The 23,532-nt window shown below is 45.4% G+C and overlaps 1 protein-coding gene and 1 long non-coding RNA gene across 3 annotated transcripts in view; one reads left to right on the forward strand and one right to left on the reverse strand.

Moving 5' to 3' along the window:
* Positions 1-5,198: 5,198 nt before the first annotated feature.
* Positions 5,199-23,532, forward strand: part of CASQ2 (calsequestrin 2) — a 73,706-nt gene continuing 55,372 nt past the window's right edge. The window contains exon 1 of the mRNA XM_043877496.1: positions 5,199-5,643. Coding sequence (XP_043733431.1) covers positions 5,332-5,643 — 312 coding nt within the window. The 5' untranslated portion in view covers positions 5,199-5,331. The remainder of the gene's footprint in view (positions 5,644-23,532) is intronic.
* LOC122677455 overlaps positions 5,637-23,532 on the reverse strand; it is a 46,789-nt gene continuing 28,893 nt past the window's right edge. For both annotated transcript variants that reach the window (XR_006335789.1, XR_006335790.1), the window contains 3 exons: positions 11,645-11,779; positions 7,764-7,861; positions 5,637-6,628 (listed from right to left, as the gene is read on the reverse strand). This is a non-coding gene — a long non-coding RNA (uncharacterized LOC122677455). The remainder of the gene's footprint in view (positions 6,629-7,763; positions 7,862-11,644; positions 11,780-23,532) is intronic.

Raw genomic sequence — 23,532 nt, forward strand, 5'->3', positions numbered from 1 at the left:
TATTTTTGTTTTTCCCCCGTGGAGACAGAGAAGGTTCCCCTCCTTATGCAGAACAGCCTGGGGTCGTGACAAGTCAGAAAGAACAGGGTCCAGATCTGGTCTCTGCTACTTACGAGCTGTACTAATTCAGTAGACTACTTGATCTTGAATCTCAGTTTCCTCAACTGTTAAATGGAAGGAAGAGCACTCAGCTTGATAGAATTTTAAATGAGATGATGTATAAAGTGTAAGGAGCCCAGTGACTGGCTCATGGCAAGCACTGAGACATTAGTTCCCCTCTTGCTTTTCCTCCTACGCACACAGCACAGGAGGTGCCTCGCAGCAGGGCCAAAACTCAGAACCTATCCCCAGGTCACGTTGTGGAGAGTTAGCTATTGTTTCTGAAGTGATTCCTGGCTCGTCCAAGTGACTTCATGAGCCCCCTGTAAGAGGCATCTAGCTGTGGTTTCCAAGTGGTAGAGAAAACAGAGCAAAGAACAAAATCTACCTTTTGAGTTCAACTCCCAGCTCTGCCATCACTAGTGACCTAACCCTGTGCACAAAGAATCCACGCACTGCAACAAAGATCCAGCACAGCCAAACTATGAAAAAAAAAAAAAAGTTAAATTTTGTAAAGTACTTAAAATAAGATCTGGTACAAAGTAAGTGCTTCACATTTATTTAACAAATATTTAATGAGAACTACTATTGGCAAGGCAGGTTTCAAGGAATACGTTGAACAGATGCTGTCCTGGCTCCTAGGAGGTTCAGTCTCTCTGCAGAGAAACAATCCCCAGTGGAAGGGGTGTTTCCAAGGAGAAGTATGGGAAAGGGAAGTGAATGTCAGCCCCTGGTCTACACTCAGGGGTCTCCCTGAGGAAGTGACATTTGTTAAAACGTGGACTGTTATACAGCCTAGCTCTTTTTCAACCAAGCATTGATCTTTTTCTGTTCGGTTCTATTTAGAAGTTTTCTGGTGCTGGGGAGCCTGATATTCAGAGTCAAGAGGGAAAGGAGGGTCTTGGGGTTGCTGACAGGACTGTTCTGATTTGACCAGAGGAAGCCGGAGGCCGTGGAGCAAAGGGCTGCAGACTCAGGCATTTCTGGGATTTTGCCTTCCAGGCCAGCAGGCTGACTCCCCCGCCAGTGGCCCAGCCAAAGGGGAGGGAGGAACAGGCTCAAAGAAAGAAACATGCCATACTCGGCTTTGCCCACTAGGTGGAGTATTTTAGCCAAAGAAGGGGCCTTTGGAGGCAGTGAAGTCCTAGATCTCTCTGCCTTAGGGGAGAGGCAAGCTCGGGCTTGTAAGAGACACGCCCATCAAGCCCTTCTCCGCAGCTTAACAGTCAACAAGCTTCCTCAAACCTATGGCATGTGCCAAAGTCTCTTCTGGGAAAAGAAGGTACTCCACGGCCGGGACAAATTCTAGATTTTTAGAGCCAGAAAGGGGCCATGGGAGACCAGTGGGTCTGACCATCTTTCCCACAAATGAGAAATGCGAGGATCGAGAGGTGAGGAGACTCACCAAGGTCGCACAGCCGGGCTGGGCCCTTCCAGACCAAGGTCTCCTGACTTCCGAGCCTCAGCTCTCTCTGAGCTGCCTCCCAGTCATTCAGATAGCTTCCCTGTCCTGTGCACCCTCCCGTGTAGGTGTGAGCCCATATACTGACAAAGAAGTCCAGCGTGAAATCTGATGCTTTCATAGGAGGCAGGCGGTGGATGCAGCGCCCCCTAGTGGTTGAATGCCCGTAGGTCTCAGCTTGGAAGCGCTTGCCGCTTCTCCTGGGAAGAAGCTTGCTCTCTGCTTCTCCCCTCCCTGCTGCTCCTAGGTTCCCTCCTTGAAGATGCCTTCCAGAGGGATGGGATGGGGAGGGAGGTGGGAGGGGGGATCGGGATGGCGAACACAGGTAAATCCATGGCTGATTCATGTCAATGTATGGCAAAAACCACTACAATATTGTAAAGTAATTAGCCTCCAACTAATTAAAAAAAAAAAAAAAGAAGATGCCTTCCTTCACCCTCAGTCCAAACAGGCCACCTCCTACACACTGTTACAGTCTCTCCCTTGTCCTCAGCTGATCTTTAGAGCACATGCCTCTGTTTGAAGTCCAATTTTACGCAGGTACACACACACACACACACACACACACACACACACACCCATACATACGCTGATTATGTATTGTTTGTCTCCCCTCTGGGATGTAAACTCAGTGAGTTCAGATGAACACTGTGTCCCACTCCACTACCCAGTAGAGTGTCTGGTACATAGGAGATGCCCCATAAAATTTTATTAACGTTTACTTAATACATGAGAGATCGTGGCTTCAAATCCTGATTCATCTGTAAAGTGAGCTATGGTGAAGACCCAGTTAAATAATACATGCAAAACTGTCCTGCCACCTGTCAAGGGTAAACAAATGAAAGGGGTGAGGTTAGAATAAGGGACTCTAGGGAAAGGCCACTCAGAGGGAGGGACTGGAAACTGCCAGCAAAAACAAGGGGCCTACCTCATATATTGTGACAATAATTAGCATATGTTTATATTGACTTGTTTACTTTGCTTTATCCTTTCTTGTTTAAAAACAAAGGCCAAAAATACCTGCTAACAGCACATAAAGACACTCGCACACTTCAGCATAGTCACATAAACTGGGCACGTGCAGGTGACACTCTGACTTGGGTAGCCGTGAAAACTGGAATGAAAAGTTAACCTGCCAGATGCCAGGTTGACTCAGACATGTCAGAAGCACCCCTTGTTTACAAAATAAATACATTAGAGTTGGTGAGCAAGAAGGCAAAGGAAAAATGAAAACAACAAAAGACATCAAGAAAAGATGGCTGGGACATAGAAAGGGTTCAACCAGGCAAACCTAACCCACCAAGAGTGGGACACACATTGAGGCCTAGGTCTAGGTGTGGGTGGACAGTGGGAAACCTGATCCCCACAACAGGTGTCAGTGGCCGAGCCATCCTCAGGCTGGGCTTGGAGGCCCCGAACAGAGCTGGGATTTAGGGACAGGAACTCGCCACACTGGGGCTTTTTTTTCTGTTGATACACAGCTGGTCATAAGCCAGACTTGAGGGCTAAGCTGAATTTTTTAAACTTATCCCTTTGCCTTCGTACTTCTCATCAGTTGTAAGTCAGTGCAAAATTCAAAGACTCTGACTTTAAACATCTCCCAGTTTTTTGGTAACATTAAAAAAATATATATATTAAGAAAAGTGGAGCAAACTCTAAATAAAGATAAGTTGATGAGATTGAGACAACTGGGAACAGTTTTGGGAAGCTGACCTCGAAAAGACAAGACATACACTGTTTCACACCACAATCTTTTTCCCCCTAAATTTTTTAAAGAAAGCAGAGATCTCGTGTGCTTGCCAATGACCTGAAAAGCTAACCACATCTTAGAATGGCTATTCTTGACTCTGTCTTTGAAAGCCTAGCAAAGTGACCATCAGAAACAACTGAGTGCTGTCATGGGTTTCAGTGATGGGTTCCCCAAGGTCCTGGGTTCCCCAAGGTCCTGGCTTCCTGGATGTGAAAGTGTTCTGAAGAAACTCCCATTGGCCTGCCCCTTAGCATCAGGCCCTCTGGCTGCAGTAGAGAAGACTGCTTCCAGTCATGTAGGCCACCGACTTTCTTTTTACCTTCTGACCCCTGCAAAGTTTGTATGGGACAGAGTCCTTGCTATTTCCAAAGCTGATTCTCCAACCAGAAGAAGACAAAAACTCGGCCTAAATCATGAGAGCCATAGACCACTCTGCAGAGTGGAAAGACAAGAGTGGACTGTTGTTTGAGAAGAAAAGATGGAGTCTTTTAAGAAAAGAGGTGTCTATGTTGCGATTCATGGGGTCGCAAAGAGTCGGACACGACTGAGTGACTGAACTGAATGAACTGAATGGGGGAATTACCCCATCAGAGTGAAAGCACCCAAGAGTACTGGGCTCCGGGGCAGAACTGAACTCTCTGTCTACCCTCTACCAGCAGGCAGTGAGTAACACGATCTCTGACTAGGTGCTGAGCTCCCCAAAGCTCAGTTAGCTCCTCTGTGCAAAGACCTTTTAATCACATCTGCCCCAAACACCTGATGGATTCAAGAAGAAGGTAGACAGAAAAGGGTTCACAAACAATTACTATTAGAAACTGACAATAATTATTATAATAACCTACGTTTCACCATCTCCAAGAAGAATGGAGTAATATAACAGCTGCTGTGTTTGAGTAACTGCTGTGCACCATGTTTTTCCATCTCTGTGTTCCAAGCCTTACAATATAGTTCTAATTATTCCCATTTTACAAGGAGCAGGGGTGGAGGTGATGGATGGAGAACCAGAGAAGGTAAGTGACCATTCAAAGTCCATTCAGCCATTAAGAAGCAGAGCATGGATTTGAACTCAGACCTGTCTGGCTTCTGGACTCTCTACAGCAGTCTGTCTCTAATGAAGAGGAAAGGGGCAAAAATGATACTTGGGGGTTAATGTTAAAAAAGAAGATGACAGGGATGATAGCGAAAAGCCTAAGAAGGTTTCTGAGGAAGATACTTGAACTTTTACTATATTTAATTTTACAATGGGGCAGGATCTCCTGGTGTCAGCAACGTTAAGCTGTGATCAGGGGCAGAAGGAGAAGGACTGTGACCCTGGTGGACTGGGGTCTCTGGAGCTCTTTCCATGGAGAAAGGGTGACCCTCGATCCCTTGCTCAGTGACTGGCAGAGCCACGGGGGACACAGAGCAGCGGCCAGCCAGGGGAAGGCAGGTGCAGAACGTCAAGTCCACCTGGGGGTCGGGCTGGTCCCCAGGTCGGTGGTGAGTAGGCGCGGGGACAGGCTGACACCACTCCCTGGGATAATAGACTGATTCAATAGCATCTGAGTGACCCCCTGCACATCCACACGTCACAATCCCATGCCTCCCTCCTCTCCTTCTGCCCTCCTCCCTCCAAGTGAATTTCTCTCCTCTGACCTTCCTGGCCTCCTCATTTCATGTGCGCATGTTCCCCTGTCTCCCTCCTGCCTCCTCCCCCCCCACCAGCCTGGCAAACTGTATCAACGAATCCCTCAACGGGGCCCTATCTAACTTTTTTATTCATCGCATGATTTATTTTTAGCCTGAAACAACTGCATCCTAAAAATGGAGTTCCAGATGAGACACGGGCTGGGCATAGCTATGCAAGCTATCTGGGGCTGGGCGGCCCAGCCTGGCTCCGGTTCCATGCACGCATGGGTGTGAGCCTCTGCTTGCTTTGTCTGAGCCCACGGCTATAGTCAGCAGCCTGCAGAGGTGAAGACGGGGTTCTCGGGCCCAGGGAGGGCCACAGAGAGAGACCAGATCAGCCTCTCTGCTCTGCATGACTCCCACCAAGTCCTCTGAGGCTCCATTCACTTGCCTACCATCAGTGTTTCTGGGAAAGAAAAATTTTGCCCAGATGAAGAGAGCCCACCTGTTTGTGGTGGGGGTCTACCTGCTCTCCTCCTGCAGGGCGGAGGAGGGACTGAACTTCCCCACCTATGATGGCAAGGACCGCGTGGTCAGTCTCACCGAGAAGAACTTCAAGCAGGTTTTGAAGAAATATGACTTGCTCTGTCTCTACTACCACGAGCCCCTATCTTCAGATAAAGTCGTGCAGAAACAGTTCCAGCTGAAAGAAATCGTGCTGGAGGTGAGTGGGAGGGGGCCCTCGGACCACGTTGTCCAAGGAGGCGGGAACTGGCCTGTGATCGGGATGTGGGGACCCCAGAGTGCTGAGAATATATCCTGAAGTCTTGCCCCATTTCAATCTCTTACAAAACTGGAAATCTTGCAAAGGTGGGATGTGTGAAAAGCAGAGGTGTGTCCAGACTCTTCAGACAGGACAAGTGAGCGGGCTGCACACTGCATTGCTTGCCGTTGTTTAGTTGCTCAGTCCTATCCGGCTCCTTTGCGACCCCACGGACTGTAGCCTGCCAGCCTCCTCTGTCCATGGGATTGTCCAGGCAAGATTACTGGAGTGGGTTGCCATTCCCTTTTCCAGGGGATCTTCTTGACCTAGGGATCGAACCCACGTCTTCTGTATTGGCAGGAGGATTCTTTACACTGAGCCACCAGGGAAGTCTGCCCAATGCGTTATAGTCTGTAAAGATGCAAAGTCTATCAGCTGACGGCCCTCTTGATTTCTCAAGGGCAGTGGTTCCAGCCACTCTTTTCCTCAGAGAATGTTAGAGCTATTGTTAAAAGGCCTGAATGACATGAAATTCAGGGTTATGTGCAGTCTTCATTCGGTGTGCGAATTTCCTACTCTTTGTTCTTGTAAGTTTGCCCACGATCTTGGGGCAGCAGAAGTCATTTGACCTTGCCTCTGCTCTTGGGTCAGATGGGGAGCACCACTAAGCAATGCTCCTCTCTTGGGACTCGGTATCAGTCGACATCACACACTGGAGATGTGGGAAGATCTTGGCTGCGTGTTCATTACGGGAGCATTTCTTTTTCTCATAAAGTTCTTGGTGTGAGTTCAAGGAAGATGCTGTAGTCAATTCTTATTCTGTCTGCATTACGTGACCTCTGTGAAACTGGCGCTGGGGCTGGTTCTCTAATCCCATGTGAGTGACCCAGGAACTCCTCCCTTAGCTCCTCCTGGACAGTTTCAGATCAGTTACACTCAGGAGCACCTGGGAGTGCCAAGAATTCTAGTAAGTACCGAGATCCCTTATCAGTCCCCAGGCTCGGCTCAGCCCACGCACCTATTTGCAAAAAGGACTATTGGAGAACTATAGCAGTTTATTAACCAGCCCTATGTGAAAGCTCAGCTCAATCAGGTGCCTTTTTGTTCTTTCTTTTTCTTTCAGTTTTATTGAGACATAACTGACATACATTATAATCAAATACTTTGATGAACAGAATTATCATACAAAACCCATGTGGATTTTAGTTTTCAAAAAAAAAATTGACTATAAGAAAATCTAGGCTTCCCAGGCAGCTCAGTGGTAAAGAATCTGCCTGGCAATGCAGGAGACTCGGGTTTGATCCCTGGGTCAGGAAGATCCCCTGGAGAAGGAAATAGCAACCCACTCCAGTATTCTTGCCTGGGAAACCCCATGGGCAGAGGAATCTGGTGGGCTACAGTCCATGGGGTCACAGAGAGTAGGACATGACTGAGCGCATAATAAAATCCAGGAAAACCATCCCAAACACATCAAAGTATCTTTGATAATTTAAAAAGTATTGCAGAATCCTGTGTCTCTCAATCATCATACACATATCTATTTTCAGAGGCTTTATATATGGCAGCATGGTCATTACAGAGAGCTCTGGTGGATGAAAAACTAAGCATTTTAAAAATATCACCATGCCCATTATCTTTTTCCTCAGGCTCTATTCTGGGGCCTGAACATGGAAGTTCCGTTCCCTCTATGAGTTATAAGCAAGGAAAAAGCAGAGACAGTTATTAGGTCTTTGTACTATATATACAGGAAAACCGCAGGCTGGAAAAAGACCAGGACATACAGCACGGCTGCTGCTCAGCCCAAGAAATCCTCACTCACATTGCCATCTCCATCTCAAACTGCCCTACTCAATTATAGTGAGAATTCTATGGAAAGGTAACTGAAGGTCCCAGGACTCTACCATATATGCTCACGACTGTCAGGTTAGCCTAGAACTCAAAAACAGTGCCGGTGCAAGCAATGACCCCAATTTCTGATTCCCTGTCACACACACACACACACACACACACACATTCTCCCTCAAAGACAAATTCTGTGTTCCCAAGCAAAATCCTGAGAAGGGACTTTGCCCTAGACTCACCATCCTTCCAGCCACCTTTGATCCAGAAATGCCCAGCAGAGACTGACAAGGTGGAAGTTAGCACAGGAGGTGGTTTGATGCCCACAGGCTCCTAAATCCTTAGGGAAAGAGATCACAGAACTTGGAGTCAGAGATCTGGATTTATATCCTGGCTTTGCTTCTACTGGACACACGACATGGAGCAGGTTATTTAACTTCTCTGCACCCCATTTTCTCATCTATAAATCTGGAAAAATAATAATTGTCGAACAGGCTATGGGATGATTAATATTAAACAACATTTATTGAATGCTTACTGTGCGCAGGGATTGTTCTAAGCACTTTGTATGTGTAGCTGGTTTGAGCCTTATAGTATTTCTCTGATGTAGGTATAGTGGCCATCCCCACCTTCAGATGGGGAAACTGAGGCACAGAGAGGCTAAGTTGCCCAAGGCCATTCAACTAGTGTAGGTGAAGGCAGTTTTAGTCCCTATACCCTCTTCAGGATTGTTTCAAGAGTCTCCCTTAAATAGAGTGCTCAGCCTGTGGGCCTGGGCCTGATGATTCCAGCCATATCAGGGTTGAGAAGCACAGAGTCCCAGAGCAGGCACTGCTCGCACAAATATCCAAACCCTGGAGGAGGCTGGGCTGCCTCCATGAGCCTTGGGGAGGGAAGGGGGGCCTTTGCTGAGATACCAGTCAGGTGCAGGCTGTTCCTCAGAATCCAGGACAAGACTGGTTCCAGGAATCCCAGGAATGGTAAGAGAGGGTGGGTGTGAACCTCTAAATTTTCTTCCTGGTCAAAAAAGCCCACTTTTGTCTTCTTAATTCCCTGGACTCTTAACAAACACTAAGGAAAATATCCTGCCAGTTCCAGGGCTGTGTATGTGCAAAATAGGAGGGGAGGAGGCAGTTCCCAGGGTGCATCCACAAGGCAGTGAAATCTCAGCCCGGGGCAGACAGCACAGGAAGGGTGGGGTTCCTTTCTTCCAAACAGTTTAGGAAGGTGGTTTCCCATGCTTTCTATCATAGCTCACTGTGACTTGGTGTGTACAGAACATACCTACACAAATGAAACAACAGTTTCACAAGACAACACATTATTATTTGGGGAGCAGTTGGATCAAAAATTCTTTTGTCTTCTTTCTTATTATTCTTCTCTATACTTCTGTTGTATTTCATTTAAAAAACATATTGATCTCAATCTATTAAATTGATCTCCCTCTCCAATGATGTTGCCACCCCCAAGTTGATAAACCTGGAGAATTTCTAAAGGTTAGAAGGGGAGAAATTAGAAGTTCATAACTCATCGCATAATGGCCATCCCTGACCTAAATGGGTAAAACACCCAAAAAAGAGGGGATATATGTAAACATATAGCTGGTTCTGGAGAAGGAAATGGCAACCCACTCCAGTATTCCTGCCTAGAGAATTCCGTGGACAGAGGAACCTGGTGGGCTGCAGTTCATGGGGTTGCTAAGAGTTGGACACGACTGAGCGACTTCACTTTCACTTTTCATTTTTATGCATTGGAGAAGGAAATGGCAACCCGCTCCAGTGTTCTTGCCTGGAGAATCCCAGGGACAGGGGGAGCCTGGTGGGCTGCCATCTATGGGGTCGCACAGAGTCTGACACGACTGAAGCGACTTAGCAGCAGCAGCAGCAGCATAGCTGATTCACTTTGCTCTACAGAAGAAGCTAAGACAATATTGTAAAGCAACTATCCTTGTTGCTGTTACGTCGCTAAGTCAGGGTCTGACTCTTTTGTGACCCCATGGACTGTAGCCTGCCAGGCTCCTCTGTTCAACTATACTCTAATAAAAATTAATTTTAAGAAAGGGCCATCCATTCTGATAAAAACCCAAAGATAATATGGTCAGTGTTTGGTCTGTTCGTTTAAGGACTGACATTGAAATACCTAGAAATAGCCCCATCCACAGGGTGAGGAGGTCACTGCCTGACTCGGGGCCTCGAAATGCCCAGCAATTAGTCTTACATCTGCCACTTACTTTAGGTTGGGCCTGGGGGTGCATACTCTGGATGCAGGGAACATGAAACAGGCGGCTCACAGCCTCATGTGGAAATTACAAAGAAATACTAATGGAAAGCCACAGTGCAAGGGAGTCACTATAATAGTAGGGCAACATAAGCTCCTCTGGGAGTGCAGCGGAAAGAGGAAGCGCCCTGCTCTCTGGGAGACATGTGGAAGGCATGACAAAGAAGAATTGGTTTGTGAAAATAAATAGAATTTACTAGGCAAAAAAGCAAGGGTCGGGAAGGGAAATCCAGGAGCTAAGATTCTGACAGCTTCAAAATCTTTTCCAACTTGATAACTTTTCCCTAAAATTTGGCCACAAGGGCCTCGTTCCTTTAGGTAAAATTCTTATCCCTATTTAGTCAAGCCCTTCGGCAAGAGATAGTCTTTTAAGATATTGCCATTCACTTACACCTCCATCTGATCAAGGTTGAGTTCTATGTGAAAGCAGGGTTTGATAAGCAGAAGAGAAGAAAGGGAAGAATATGAGGCCATTAAAAGCTTAGGGAGATAGACGTCCTTGGTGGTCTAGCGGCTAAGACTCTACACTCCCAATACAGGTGGCCCAATTTTGATCCCTGGTGGGGGGAACTATATCCTACATATCTCAACTGAGAGTTTGCATACTACAACTAAGATCCATCACAGCCAAATTTTAAAAATAATGAATTTTTAAAAAAAGCTTAGTCATAAAAAGGGCAAGTAATATGGCACCGGGAGGCCACACTCAAACTCTGGTTTGCATTTGACTGGAATCTACCCCTGGAAGACCCCAGGGTTGGTACAGTGTACGTAGCTCTATATAGATGCTCTGTAAATGCTTGTTGAATGAATGTCTGATATGTTAGAGCTCAAAAGAACTTCCAGAACCATCTAGACTGTCCTGAACCCCTCATGTCATAGATGTGGCCTTGCAGTGATGTGATTTACAGAGTTGGCAATCCTGACTCTTGGTGGAGCACCTCATCCACAAAGTAACACACTCTCATGCAGGAGTGTGAGATGATGTGGACAAAGAAAATGCACCCTGAAACAAACATGGCTAGTGTTCTGATAGAGTTCTTTCCAGTACTTTTTTTTCTATGCATAAAAATACACTTTCAAATTAGATGTATACCATTTTTATAGTTTTTTCCTGCTTTTTTCATTTCAGTATATTGTGAGTGCCCTTATGTCACTAAATAGTTTTAAATTCTTGGCAAACATGATGTTAATGTCGGCATATGATTCTACTATATGATCATGCATATTTTTAAAATAATTTTTCTCTTTTTTCCTTTTAATTAAAAAAAATTATTGTAGTATAACTGATTTGCAATGTTGTGTTAGTTTAAGGTGCCCTGTGCAAAGTGAATCATTTATACATAAATGTATATCCACTGTTTTTCAGATTCTTTTCCCATATAGGCCATTACAGGATTTCTCTATTTTGGGATACTGGCACAATTTTTAGGGTTTTGAAAATCTTTGCTTATTTATATTTTTATTGTTTTAATGGACATTCTTTGATTTCTAGCTGGATTGAATTCTTCGTGAAATTATTTGACACATTTTTCTCTTATTTTTCTATGCCTTTTCCCCATTTTTTCTATTGAGATATCAACTCAGATTATAAAGGGAGTTGCAGTTTTGTATGCTATTTCCTTCCTTCAGCTTCAGCAAAGTCAGCAAATGTAGTCATGCCTCACTGGCCAAACCCTATTAGTACTGCAGGATTCAGAGACTCAAGAGGAGGACACGGGCAATGAATTTGATTCCTCCTTGCTGCTTTGCTGCTGGCTTCTACTTTTGCCTTGAAACAAGTGCTGCTCCTATCATGTTCTATAAATACTGCAGAGAAAGTCCTCCAACATCCGACATCACTGACCTCTCTCGGGCTGAAATGCTTGAGAGGTGGTGTGCTCTAAAACGGGCTTCCAAATCAGAGAGGCCTGGGTCCAATTCCTGAGGAAGAAGTCTGTCTGCATTCAGGTTCCTCACTTGTGATGTATCTGTGAGAGTCCTGTGGGAGCAATTAAACACACCAACCTGTGACCAATATACACATTTACTGGAACTTTCCTCAGGCAAGTGAGCGTTCCAGAACATGAAAATTCCTACTGTGAATCCATGAATAGAAATATTCATTCATCAGTATTCATTCATCCTTGTTGCTAAGGCAGGCTCTCAGTAACCGTAGCATGAGTGAGTGGATGAATCAGTCACTGAATGGATGGTGAATGAGGGATGCCTTCCACATGGTAAAGAGTAAAAATTCATTTATTTGTTTAGGGTGATGAACTGGCAGGTACTGGCAGGCAACCTGGGGTCCTGAAGCAGAAATAGTTAAATCAGACTGGTAGTTGTCTGCTGGGTTGACCAGATGCCCCTGTCGTTTCTTGGGAGGCCTAGGGCTGCTTTATAGAATTCTTCCTGCAGGGTTTTCCACTCTTCCTGCTTGAGGAGGTCCCCACCATAAAGGGGCTACCATCCCCATACATGACCTGCCCAGGGGCTCTCTCCCAGGCCCTCCTGGATATCAAATGGCAGGATCACTACCTAAAAATTCTTGGAAATGGCCTGTCTGCCAGCAGTAAGGGTTACTGCTATGACTGATTTTCCACTGCTGCTCAACAGGCTGTGTGTGTGTGTGTGTGTGTGTGTGTGTGTGTTCACTTGCTTCAGTCCTGTCCAACTCTGCGATCCCATGGACTGTAGCCCGCCAAGCTCCTCTGTCTGTGGAATTCTCTAGGCAAGAATACTAGAGTGGGCTGCCATGCCCTCCTCCAGGGGATTTGCCTGACCCAGGGGTCAAAACCATGTCTCATGCATCTCCTACACGCAGACAGATTCTTTACCATTAAGCCACCCAGGAAACCCCTGGTGAACAGGCTATTTCCCAGTAATTTTCTTTTTATCTTTTTAAACAAACTTTTTACTGGAGTTCAGTTGTTTTACAAGGTTGTGTTATTTTCTGGTGTACAGCAAAGTGAATCAGCCACACATATTCACATACCCCTCTTTCTTAAGGATTTCCTTCCCACTTAGGTCACTACAGAGCACCAAGTGGAGTTCCTTGTGCCATACGGCAGGTTCTCATTAGCTATATATTTTATACATGGCGTGTGTGTGTGTATATATACATATACATGTCAATCCCAATATCCCAATTCATCTCATCACTGTTTCCCCTGCTTGGTGTCCACACATTTGTTCTCTACCTCTGTCTTTATTTCTGCTTTGCAATTAGGTTTATCTATATCATTTTTCTAGATTCCACACGTAGGTGTTAATAAACAATATTTGTTTTTCTCTTTCTGACATTCTTCACTGTGTAAGACTGGCTGTAGGTCCACCCACGTCTCTACAAGTGGCACATTTTGTTCCTTGGTATGGCTGAGTAATATTCTATTGTTTATATACACCATTATCTTCTGTATCCATTCCTCTGTTGATGGACATTAGGTTGCTTCCATGTCTTGGCTATTGTAAACAGTGCTGTAATAAACACTGGAGTGCATGTGTCTCTTGGAATTATGGTTTTCTCCAAGTATATGCCCAGGACTGGGATTGCTGGGTCATATGGTAGTTCTATTTTGAAGGAACCTTCATTCTGTTCCCCATAGTGGCTATATCAATTTACATTCCCAGCAACAGTGTGAGAGGGTTCCCTTTGCTCCACACCCACTGTAGCATTTATAGTTTGTAGATTTTTTTGATGATGGCCATTCTGACCAATGGGAGGTGATAACCTCATTGTAGCTTTGATTCGCATTTCTCTAATAATTAGTAATGTTGAGAATCTTTTTCTGTGCCTCTTGGCCAGTTGTGTCTGTCTTCTTTAGAGAAATGTCTATTTAGGTCTTCTGCCCATTTTTTGATTAGGTTGTCTTTTTTTTTTTTTTTTAATTGAGCTGCATGACCTGTTTGTATATTCTGGAGATTAATCTCTTCCCAGTTGCAGATAATTTGTATTTTGTATTTTTTTAATATAGTTTTATTTATTTACTTATTTTTGGCTGTGCTGGGTCTTCATTGCTTCCAGGGCTATCCTTCGTTGAGGTGTGCGGGCTTCTCATTGTGGTGGCTGCTCTTGTTGCAGAGCACAAGCTCAAGGCAAGCAGGCTTCAGCAGTTGTTGTGTGTGGGCTCAGTCGTTGTGGCTGGCAGGCTCTAGAGCACAAGCTCAGTAGCTGAAGCACACAGGCTTAGCTGTTCTGTGGCATGTGGGATCTTCCCAGGCCAGGGATTGAACTCATGCCTCCTGCATTGGCAGGCGGATTCTTTACCACAGAGCCATCAGGTTGCTGCTGCTAAGTCGCTTCAGTCGTGTCCGACTCTGTGCGACCCCATAGACGACAGCCCACCAGGCTCCGCTGTCCCTGGGATTCTCCAGGCAAGGACACTGGAGTGGGTTGCCATTGCCTTCTCCGGAGCCATCAGGGAAGCTCTGCAAATTATTTTTAGAGGTGGTTCTAGCACAGATCATCTATTAGGCCCTATGGGAAGGAGAAGACTGGCTCCATAATCTGTGGCAGAACTAAGTGAATCCTGTGCAATGCAGGCCTCTGGGTTCTGCTAAGTGTCTTAATGCCATTGCTCTCAGATTGTCAAGGTCCTCAACAGACTGAGCTCTCGTTTCTATTCAGGTCTCAGTCTCCTAATCAGTCTGTGTATCAGTGAGAATATCTTTGGTGAGATGACTGCAGCCTCTTTAGATTCTGTCATGTGTCCAGTGTTGCTGACATGACTCTTGTGCACGACCATCCTCGTGTATCCAACTTCGGATGAGGTCGAAGTACTTAAGCAAAGCAGACAGCGACGTGTCAGGGTAACTGAACTTCTCTTCCATTTACTACTGGATCTGGGCAAGTCACGAACATGCATTGCATTTTACTCATCTGAAAAAATCGACTCTGTCCTTTCTACCTTAGTGAATTAAGAGAATTAAATGAATAAAAGTTCCCCGTAAAATTATAAGAAGCTGTACAAGTGTCAGGTGTTATTACTTTGTTATGTTGGTTACTACTAGGAAATTGATCTATGTAGAATGCTGAGCGCCTGAGATACAGCTGGTGCTTATCAAATGTTAATTCCCTTCACCTGTCACTTGAAATGCAGCCCATGTTCTTGGCCAGTTGTAGTAGTTCTCAACCTTGGCTGCACGTAGGACTCAACCTAAGGAGTTTTAACAAATACCTATTTTGTTATTGTTTAGTCGGTCAATCATGTCTGACTCTTTGCTACCCCATGGACTGCAGCACGCCAGGCTTCCCTGTCCTTCACCATCTCCCAGAGTTTGCTCAAACTCATGTCCAGTGAGTTGATTATGCCATCCAACCATCTCATCTTCTGTTGCCCCCTTCTCCTCCTGCCCTCAATCTTTCCCAGCATCAGGATCTTTTCCAGTGAGTCAGCTCTTCCCATCAGGTGGCCAAAGTACTGGAGCTTCAGATTCAGCATCAGTCCTTCCAGTGAAAATCCAGGGTTGATTTCCTTTAGGACTGACTGGTTTGATCTCCTTGAAGTCCAAGGGATTCTCAAGAGTCTTTTCCAGTACCACAGGTCGAAAGCATCAATTCTTTGGCTCTCAGCCTTCTTTATGGTCCAACTCTTGCATCTGTACATGACTAGTGGAAAAACCATAGCTTTGACTGTATGGACTTTTGCCAGCAAAGTAATATCTCTGCTTTGTTATACGCTGTCTAGGTTGTCATAGCTTTTCTTCCAAGGAGCAAGCATCTTTTAATTTCACGGCTGCAGTCACTGTCTGCAGTGATTTTGGAGCCCAAGAAAATAGTCTTTCACTGTTTTCATTTTTTCCCCATCTATTTACTATGAAGTGATGGGATCAGATGCTATGATCTTAGTTTTTTGAATGTTGAGTTTTAAGCTAGCTTTTTCACTTTCCTCTTTCAACTTCATCACAAGGCTCTTTAGTTCCTCTTTGCTTTTTGCCATTAGGGTGGTGTCATCTTTGTATTTGAGGTTATTGAGATTTCTCCAGGAAATCTTGATTCCAGCTTGTGCTTCATCCAGCCTGGCATTTTGCATGATGTACTCTGCATATAATTTAAATAAGTAGGGTGACAATATACAGCCTTGACATATTCCTTCCCCAATTTTGAACCAGTCCGTTGTTCCATGACCAGTTCTAACTGTTGCTTTTTGAACAGCATACAGGTTTCTCAGGAGGAAGATCAGGTGGTCTGGTATTCCGATCTCTTTAGGAATTTTCCACAGTTTGTTGTGATCTGCACAGTCAAAGACTTTAGTGTAGTCTACGAAGCAGAAGTACATGTTTTTCTGGAATTCCCTTGCCTTTCCTATGATCCAACAGATGTTGGCAGTTTGATCTCTGGTTCCCTGCCTTTTCTAAATCCCGCTTGTACATCTGGAAGTTCTCCATTCACGTACTGTTGAAGCCTGGCTTGAAGGATATTGAGCATTATAGCATGTGAAATGAGTGAAATTATGCACTAGTCTGAACATTCTTTGGGATTGGAATGAAAACTGACCTTCTTCAGTCCTGTGGCCACTGCTGAGTTTTCCCAATTTGCTGGCATACTGAGTGCAGCTTGTTAACAGCATCATCTTTTAGGATTTAAATAGCTCAGCTGAAATCCTATTATCTCCACTAGTTTTGTTCATAGTAATGCTTCTGCGTCTTATTCCCCTGCTGCTACTGCTGCTAAGTCACTTCAGTCGTATCCGACTCTGTGTGACCCCATAGACGGAGCCCACCAGGCTCCCCTGTCCCTGGGATTCTCCAGGCAAGAACACTGGAGTGGGTTGCCATTTTCTTCTCCAACGCAAGAAAGTCAAAAGTGAAAGTGAAGTCGCTCAGTCGTGTCTGACTCTTAGCGACCCTATGGACTGCAGCCTACCAGGCTCCTCCATCCATGGGATTTTCCAGGCAAGAGTACTGGAATGGGGTGCCATTGCCTTCTCTGACTTATTCCCCTAGACACTAATTTAATTGGTCATGGGGGAAGGGTTGATATCCAGGTGCTGGCTTCTAAAAGCTCCCTGGGTGATTCTAGTGTGCAGCCAAGTTTGTGGACCACTTGAAGCCTGATGCTCAAAATTTGGTCGGCAGACCACACCAGCAGCAATGGTATCACCTGAATACTTGTTACATTTCAACAGGATCCTTTGGTGAGTCATAGGTATGTGAAAGTTTTCAAAGCACCATACTGGTCTGTTGGATTGGTGAAATTTTCCAGATGCCCAGAATCATATTGCACCTGCTTGACCTTTGGCCTGCTGACTCTCCTAAACGGCAATGGACCTGTCAGCATTCCTCTGATTTGGAGAACTGCTGAGATACTAACTTGGTCTGGGGCTGCGGGGATTCAGGTCTGCTCTGGGACTCAGCCAGATCTCCCAGTCTTCTCCCATGGTCCCCTCACTCACACCATCAGTGATTAATACTTGGACCTCCTTAGAAGGAGAGAATCTGGGCTTGTGTGATGCTTCCCCCTCCTTGAGAGGTTTCCAGAAGAGTTACAGGGGTTTCTAAGGCCAGATCAGAAGGTGCCTTTCTAAGGAATCTTAGGTCAAGGTCCAGGATTTACCCTCAGAAAGAGAGGAAAAGCATTTATTTGGTTGGCATGTCACATTGCTCTTTTCTCCAAAAGAGATGACAAATTTGAGCACCCTGGAGATATATGAATATGGGACACTAAGATGTTAGCATATTTAACAGGAAAGTACAGGAAAGCTGCTCAGAGCAAACTGATGAGTGTTCTATAATGTAGAACTAAGTTCTGGGCTTCCTTGGTGGACCAGTGGTAAAGAATTTGCCTGACAATGCAGAAGAGTTGGGTTCGATCCCTGGGTTGGGAAGATCCCTGGAGGAGGAAATGGCAACCCACTCCAGTATTCTTGTCTGAAAAATCCCAGGCCACAGTCCATGGGGTCACAAAGAGTCAGACACAAGTGAGTGCACATGTACACACTCAAGTGTTGTGAACACCCCTATAGAAATATTCATTCTTTCATTTATTTGTCAAATACTCATGCACTGCTTACTTAGAAAGTGCAGATGACATGGTTCCTGATAACTCAGGGGTTGGTCTTTTGTTGATGATAAGAACTCACTTCCTTTAAGTCTATGTTTAAGTGTCATCTTATGAAAGAAGTTATCTTCATGACCACCTCTATTAAATCACACACTCCAAGCACCCCCTTATCCCTTCAACCTTACTTTATTCTTCTCCATAGCGCTTGGCAGACATAGTGCATATTGTTCGAGATGGTTATAGCATGTGGCATCCACAGAGGCAAATACTTTGCTCTCATCATTGCTGTACCCCAGCACCTAGACCAGTGTCTGACTCAGTGTGGCCTCTCAGCAGTAGTTAAATGAACAGAAGAGGAAGAAGGAGTAGGGAAATCACACTTATTACTACTACGAACTTACTGTAAAACATGTCCAATATGGGTGCTTTACAAACGTCATCCTGTTAAATTCTTACAACATATTCTCACATTATGTACAAAGAAATGATTCCTCAGAGTTGAGTAGAAATTGCCCAAAGTCACAAAGCTAGAAAATGGCACAGCATGAAACGGGATTTGAATTCACATCTATTTGTTTCCAAACATCGTGTTCCTTTCACGACACCAAGAAATAGCATAAAGGGGTTGCTTGTTTGTAAGCAGTGCCAACTTACAAAAAGACAAGCGTCTCTAATTTGAATTTGGGATTTTTCACTCACATTTGAGCAGTGTTTAATTTCATAGCTGGACTATGTGTTGAACTAAAGTGTGAGTAAAGGGACTAATGTTTAGCACCTACTTGGTATTTAATAAATGTTGGGTAGGTGGGTGGAAGGGTGGGTGGAGAGAAAAGAAAAAGGCAAGGAATTATGGATATAGTGCTCATATTAGAAATATATTTCTCTTTGATATCTTTTAAAAATTAAATCAATTTTTAAAAAGAGATTCAGTAGGAAGATGAAAAATTAAACTGAATCTCTCAGATTCAGGGAACTGTTTGTCATACTTGCTTAATCCTGCTGAAATATGGGTAAAACAGATTTTTTTTAAAACCAAGGGACTCTCAGTCCAAAACACATACATGGCATGGACATAAACCTCAGGGCTCTCTAAGGCTGTCATTGCCTTCAAACCTATTTAGCACTGGCGAATGTCCCAGTGGTTGCATTTCTAAACCTCAAGAGAGGAAGGCAAAATGAAATTTCTGGAGGCAAGTGCATCCACAGATGGGTTGATGTGGGAACACTGGGCAGAGAATAGCAACACACACAGGATTCAGGTATTTCTTCCAACTGTTCACTGCCCAAAGATGGCATGCTCCAAACTTGCACCTGCTGCACTCCGAAAACTCAGATGAGGTCAGGTTTATTTTGGTTTGGCTTTGAGAATAAGTCCTCATGTAGAGCCAGAGCTCTCAGAAGATGGATGCCCAGGCTCACTCTTAAATTGCACTTCTCCTAAGAGATGTGTGTTTGCTGTGCACTTCTCAGCAATAAAACCAGAGCCTGGGGTGACATATGAGAAGACAAGAAATGCTCAAAGTGTGGACTGAGTTGATTACCGTTCAATTCTTTCTTCCATACAGAATTAACAGGGAGATAGAGATTTTACAAAATGGCAAATACACTGTTGATTCAGAAGGTTTTAGACCATTGGAACCTTCTTCTCTCACTCTTCCCACTCCCAACAGCCCTCAATAATATTCAGGCCCAAACAGGATAGCTAGTCATTGTATTCTTGAGGTAGACCTCCTCACAAAGTTATATATTTTTAAATGGAGACATGCGAGACCATGAAAGTTACTGCATTGAAAGTATTATAAGGACTACTCTAGTGTAAAGCAGTAAAATACAAACAAACAAAATCTGTTTCAGAATCACAACATTTTTCTTTAAAAGCAGCTGCCCTATTTTCTTGCAGTTTTAACTTCACTGCTTGGAGTGGAGTATTTTTGCATAATTATCAGCTCAGCCTTAGAATCTAAGATGATTTGTTCCAAAGGATCTGAAAAAGAATATGTGTGTGTGTGTGTGTGTGTGTGTGTGTGTGATATGGGCCTTCCCCAGGGGCTCAGCAAGTAAAGATCCCGACTGCCAATGCAGGAGACATGAGATGTGGGTTTGATCCCTGGTCGAGGAAGATCCCCTGGAGGAAAACATGGCAAGCCACTCCAGTATGCTTGCCTGGAGAATCCCATGGACAGAGGACCCTGGTGGGCTACGGTCCATAGGGTCACAAAGAGTCAGACATGATTGAAGTGACTTAGCATGCATGTGTGTTATATATATATGTGTGTGTGTGTGTTATATTATACATCATATACCTGTATAACTGAATCACTTTGCTGCATACCTGAAACTAACACAACACTGTACATCAACTCTACTTCAATTTTAAAAAATAAAAATAAGATTTACTGCCAAAAAAAAAAAAAAAGGTTTTATCAAAAAAGCCAGTCCCCACAAAGTCTGCATCTGTACAACAACACTTCTGAGGTTCCCTCTTCTGTAGACTGGATGTGGTTTGATTCAGATAAGCCATTTCTCTTTGGACAGACACACAGGAACATGGCCAGCGCACCGTCTTGCAGAGTGATGGGCTGGGCAGGCCACAGCCGCTCCTCGGTGCCCAGAGAGCCTGTTCCAGGAACGTCTGCCTGCTGCCCGGCGCCCCAAGCCAGGCAGGCCTCTCCTCACCATCTGCCGTGTGCTGGGCAGAAAGACGGGCCAGCAGATACTCCTTCACCCGCCTCTACCTTACACAGCCCTGGCTCAGCACCCCAAGACCTTGCTTAGCCTGGCCACACACACCTGACTTCCCTATGAAGGATCTGATAGCATTTCCCAAATCCAAAAGAAAAAGTGGATACAACCCATAAACAGCAGCCCACACTACGCCCTGGCAACATGAGATGCACACACTTAGGACAGAAGCCCTGTGGGTCTGAGTCTTTGCAGTGTCCAGACCACGGACTGAGTTCTTGAAGGCCGAGCCTCTCCCTTTGTAGAATAAAGACCACTATCCCCTCATCCCAGGGTTCCTCTGAAGAGAAAAGAGGGGTGTGTGTAAAGTGAACAGCCCATGTCTGGTGCTCAGGAAAGAACTATTCTAGAATTTATTATGTGAAAGTACATTGAAAATGAACTCTCAGGTTAGCTGTCTGTGGTATTTGTTGTCATTAGTAGAGTTAATCAAAATAAACACTAGTCAGACATTTTGCAAAGTTTAGCCAAGCAGCAGCAGGCTTCTCTTCTGCTTTTTAATGTTCACTACTGGGGAGATGAGGCATAGAGGCCTGTCTGCCATTATTTTACATTTAGAAGTTCTCTCCATTGACTGCAGCCTCCCGCCTTCCCTCCGCTTTTATTTCTCCCTTTTTTCATTAGGAACCTATGGAAGGTATAGTTAGAAAAGGGACACTGTCTCCCTGGCTGCAGGAACATGATGGATACTTGGTGGGACTCATCCAAGGGAGGGGGCTACCAGAGAGTGTGGGCATTTGAGCTCCCAGACTGCTTTTTCACAGGCTCTTGGGAATAGAACTCTGCTGAGAAAAATTGGAAAAGTGCATGGCCTGGCCCCTAGGTCAGTCAAATTCATTTTTTAATAAAAAAATCCCACTGCAATAATATTTTTAGTATGAAAAAAACAGAAACCTGGCTCAGGAATAGCCTCCCTTAATCAGTCGTTTTGGACGTCACAAATGCTACCCAGGGAGATTGTACTTGTGTGTTAGAGACTGCAGTAGAACAGTGGTTCTCAGTATGTGAACTTGGGACCCGCAGCATGGGTGTCTCCTGGACCCTGTCAGACGTGCAAATTCATGGGGCCCCTCCCAGGCCTCCTGAGTGGGGAATTCCAGGGTGGACACAGCAAGCTGTGTTCTTACAAGCCTTCCCCCAGGTAATACTGATACAGGCTCAGGTTCTAGAACTACTAGCTTAGTGTAATGGGGTTGCCCTGCAGTGAGTTTCTAGGGAACAAACATTCATGAGCACTTAAATACATAGTACTCCTGCAAGAATCAGATCTCATCCTTTCAGATTAGAAAATTGAGATCAGAGAAGTTGTGACCAGCCCAGAGTCTCACAGCTGATAAGCGGCAGAGCCAGGATTGGGGCCCAGGTCCCTCTGAGGCCCACGTGAAGGGAGCAGAATGTAGTCAATGCAAGCTTGGGCCCCGGAGCCAGAGTGTCATGGCTGGAATCCCAGATCACTTGAGCGCTGTGTGGCTCTGGGCAAGTTGGTTAGCCTTTCTGTGCCTCTGTTTCCTCATCTTGAACTTATGTTTCATGTGAGTTTTGTGAAGATTCAATGAGATCACTCATATGAGGTGTTGGAGCAGTATCTGGTGTACAGTGAACACTTGATAGATGTTATTTTTATTGTTGTTAAATACTGCTTCTCAATGTGGTGGAGTGGAATGAACACACAGCAGTGACCTTTGGGTCTTTTCCTTGGCTCTGACAAAGGTGATAGTTCAAAAGTGCCAATAAAAACAATCAACACCACCACCACCCCCCCCCCCCGCCACTTTCCCTCAAGGCTCTTTTAGAAGCCACCAGGTCCAGCCCCAAAAGGCCCCAGTGTTCATCTCATAAAATAGTGGTCCTCCTCCCTCGCTGCCTCCTGCATGGACACATCACATGCCAAGCCCCCAGCTATACATAGCCCAGGCCTCATCCGAGGGTGGTGGAAAGTGACAGGAGATTACTAGAGATAAACTCTAGTCAGCTCTCCAGTTTCAGGGGAGGACGCACAGTAGTGGAGTTGCTTGACATGTGGCCAGATGGTATCAGGGATGGTGGGTGAGAAGAGCCACTTGGCTCTTGGCTTACATGGAGAGAGCAGGGTTGCCGCCAGGGTACTTTTAATGGCTGGCCTGAGGGACACTCACTTGGAGCGAAGATCTGTGACATTTTCCCCCATACTTCTCAGACCTTGATTTTTTTTCAGATTCTTGACCATGCAGAAAGTGAGCCCCTTCAGCTCCCTTCTGTAGGTAAGCAGCCCCTTGTCTCTGCTACCCCACCTTCTTCTGACAATGAAGCAAATTAGTCTTTCTCCTCCAGCAGAAATTGTCCAGGAGGACAATTCTTGAGAAACGGAACTTTGTTCCTGTTGGTCCCTGGATCAGGGCTGAGATGTCCTACAAAGGGACTGGACTCGGAGGGACACACATAGACAGACAGGCCACCTCACATGCCTGTCGTCTGAGGCCAAAGGGATCGTGTCCCTTTGCTCAAGCAAACTTCTTGAGCAAGTGATCTACACCTGCTCTACTGCGACCCTGCCACCCACTCATCAGCCTCGCTCTCAGCGCTTTGGCTTCTGGCCCAGCTCCTCTCTAAAGGTCACCCGTGACTTACCATCCTGAAAAGAGAGACCTCAATGGTGGGCCCATCTCCGGGACTCTCTGTAACACTTGATCTGACCACCTGCTTGTTCTCGAGCTTCTTATGACTATGGAGTCCTGGCACTGCGTTCCTTGTCCTCCTGCTTCTCCCACTCACCTCTCTGCCTCCAAGCAGCCTCCTTTTCTCACCTCCTTCAAGGCAGCCAGTCCTTGACCCGGTGGTTTTCTCATATACTCTCCTTATACCTTCACCTCTCACTTGCAGAGGTCCTTTGAAACCTCTCCCCCACACTCCAGGTTGGCACCTCCAACTACGCCTGGATTTCCACGGCCATGAACTCATTGCACCTAAAGCCAAGCTGAGAAGCTCGTTCGTGATTCTGGTGTGCCCTCCTGACATCTCTGTCCTCCACTCTG

Source organism: Cervus elaphus, chromosome 20, assembly GCF_910594005.1.
Source record: "Cervus elaphus chromosome 20, mCerEla1.1, whole genome shotgun sequence".
In the NCBI taxonomy this organism is placed as follows: domain Eukaryota; kingdom Metazoa; phylum Chordata; class Mammalia; order Artiodactyla; family Cervidae; genus Cervus; species Cervus elaphus.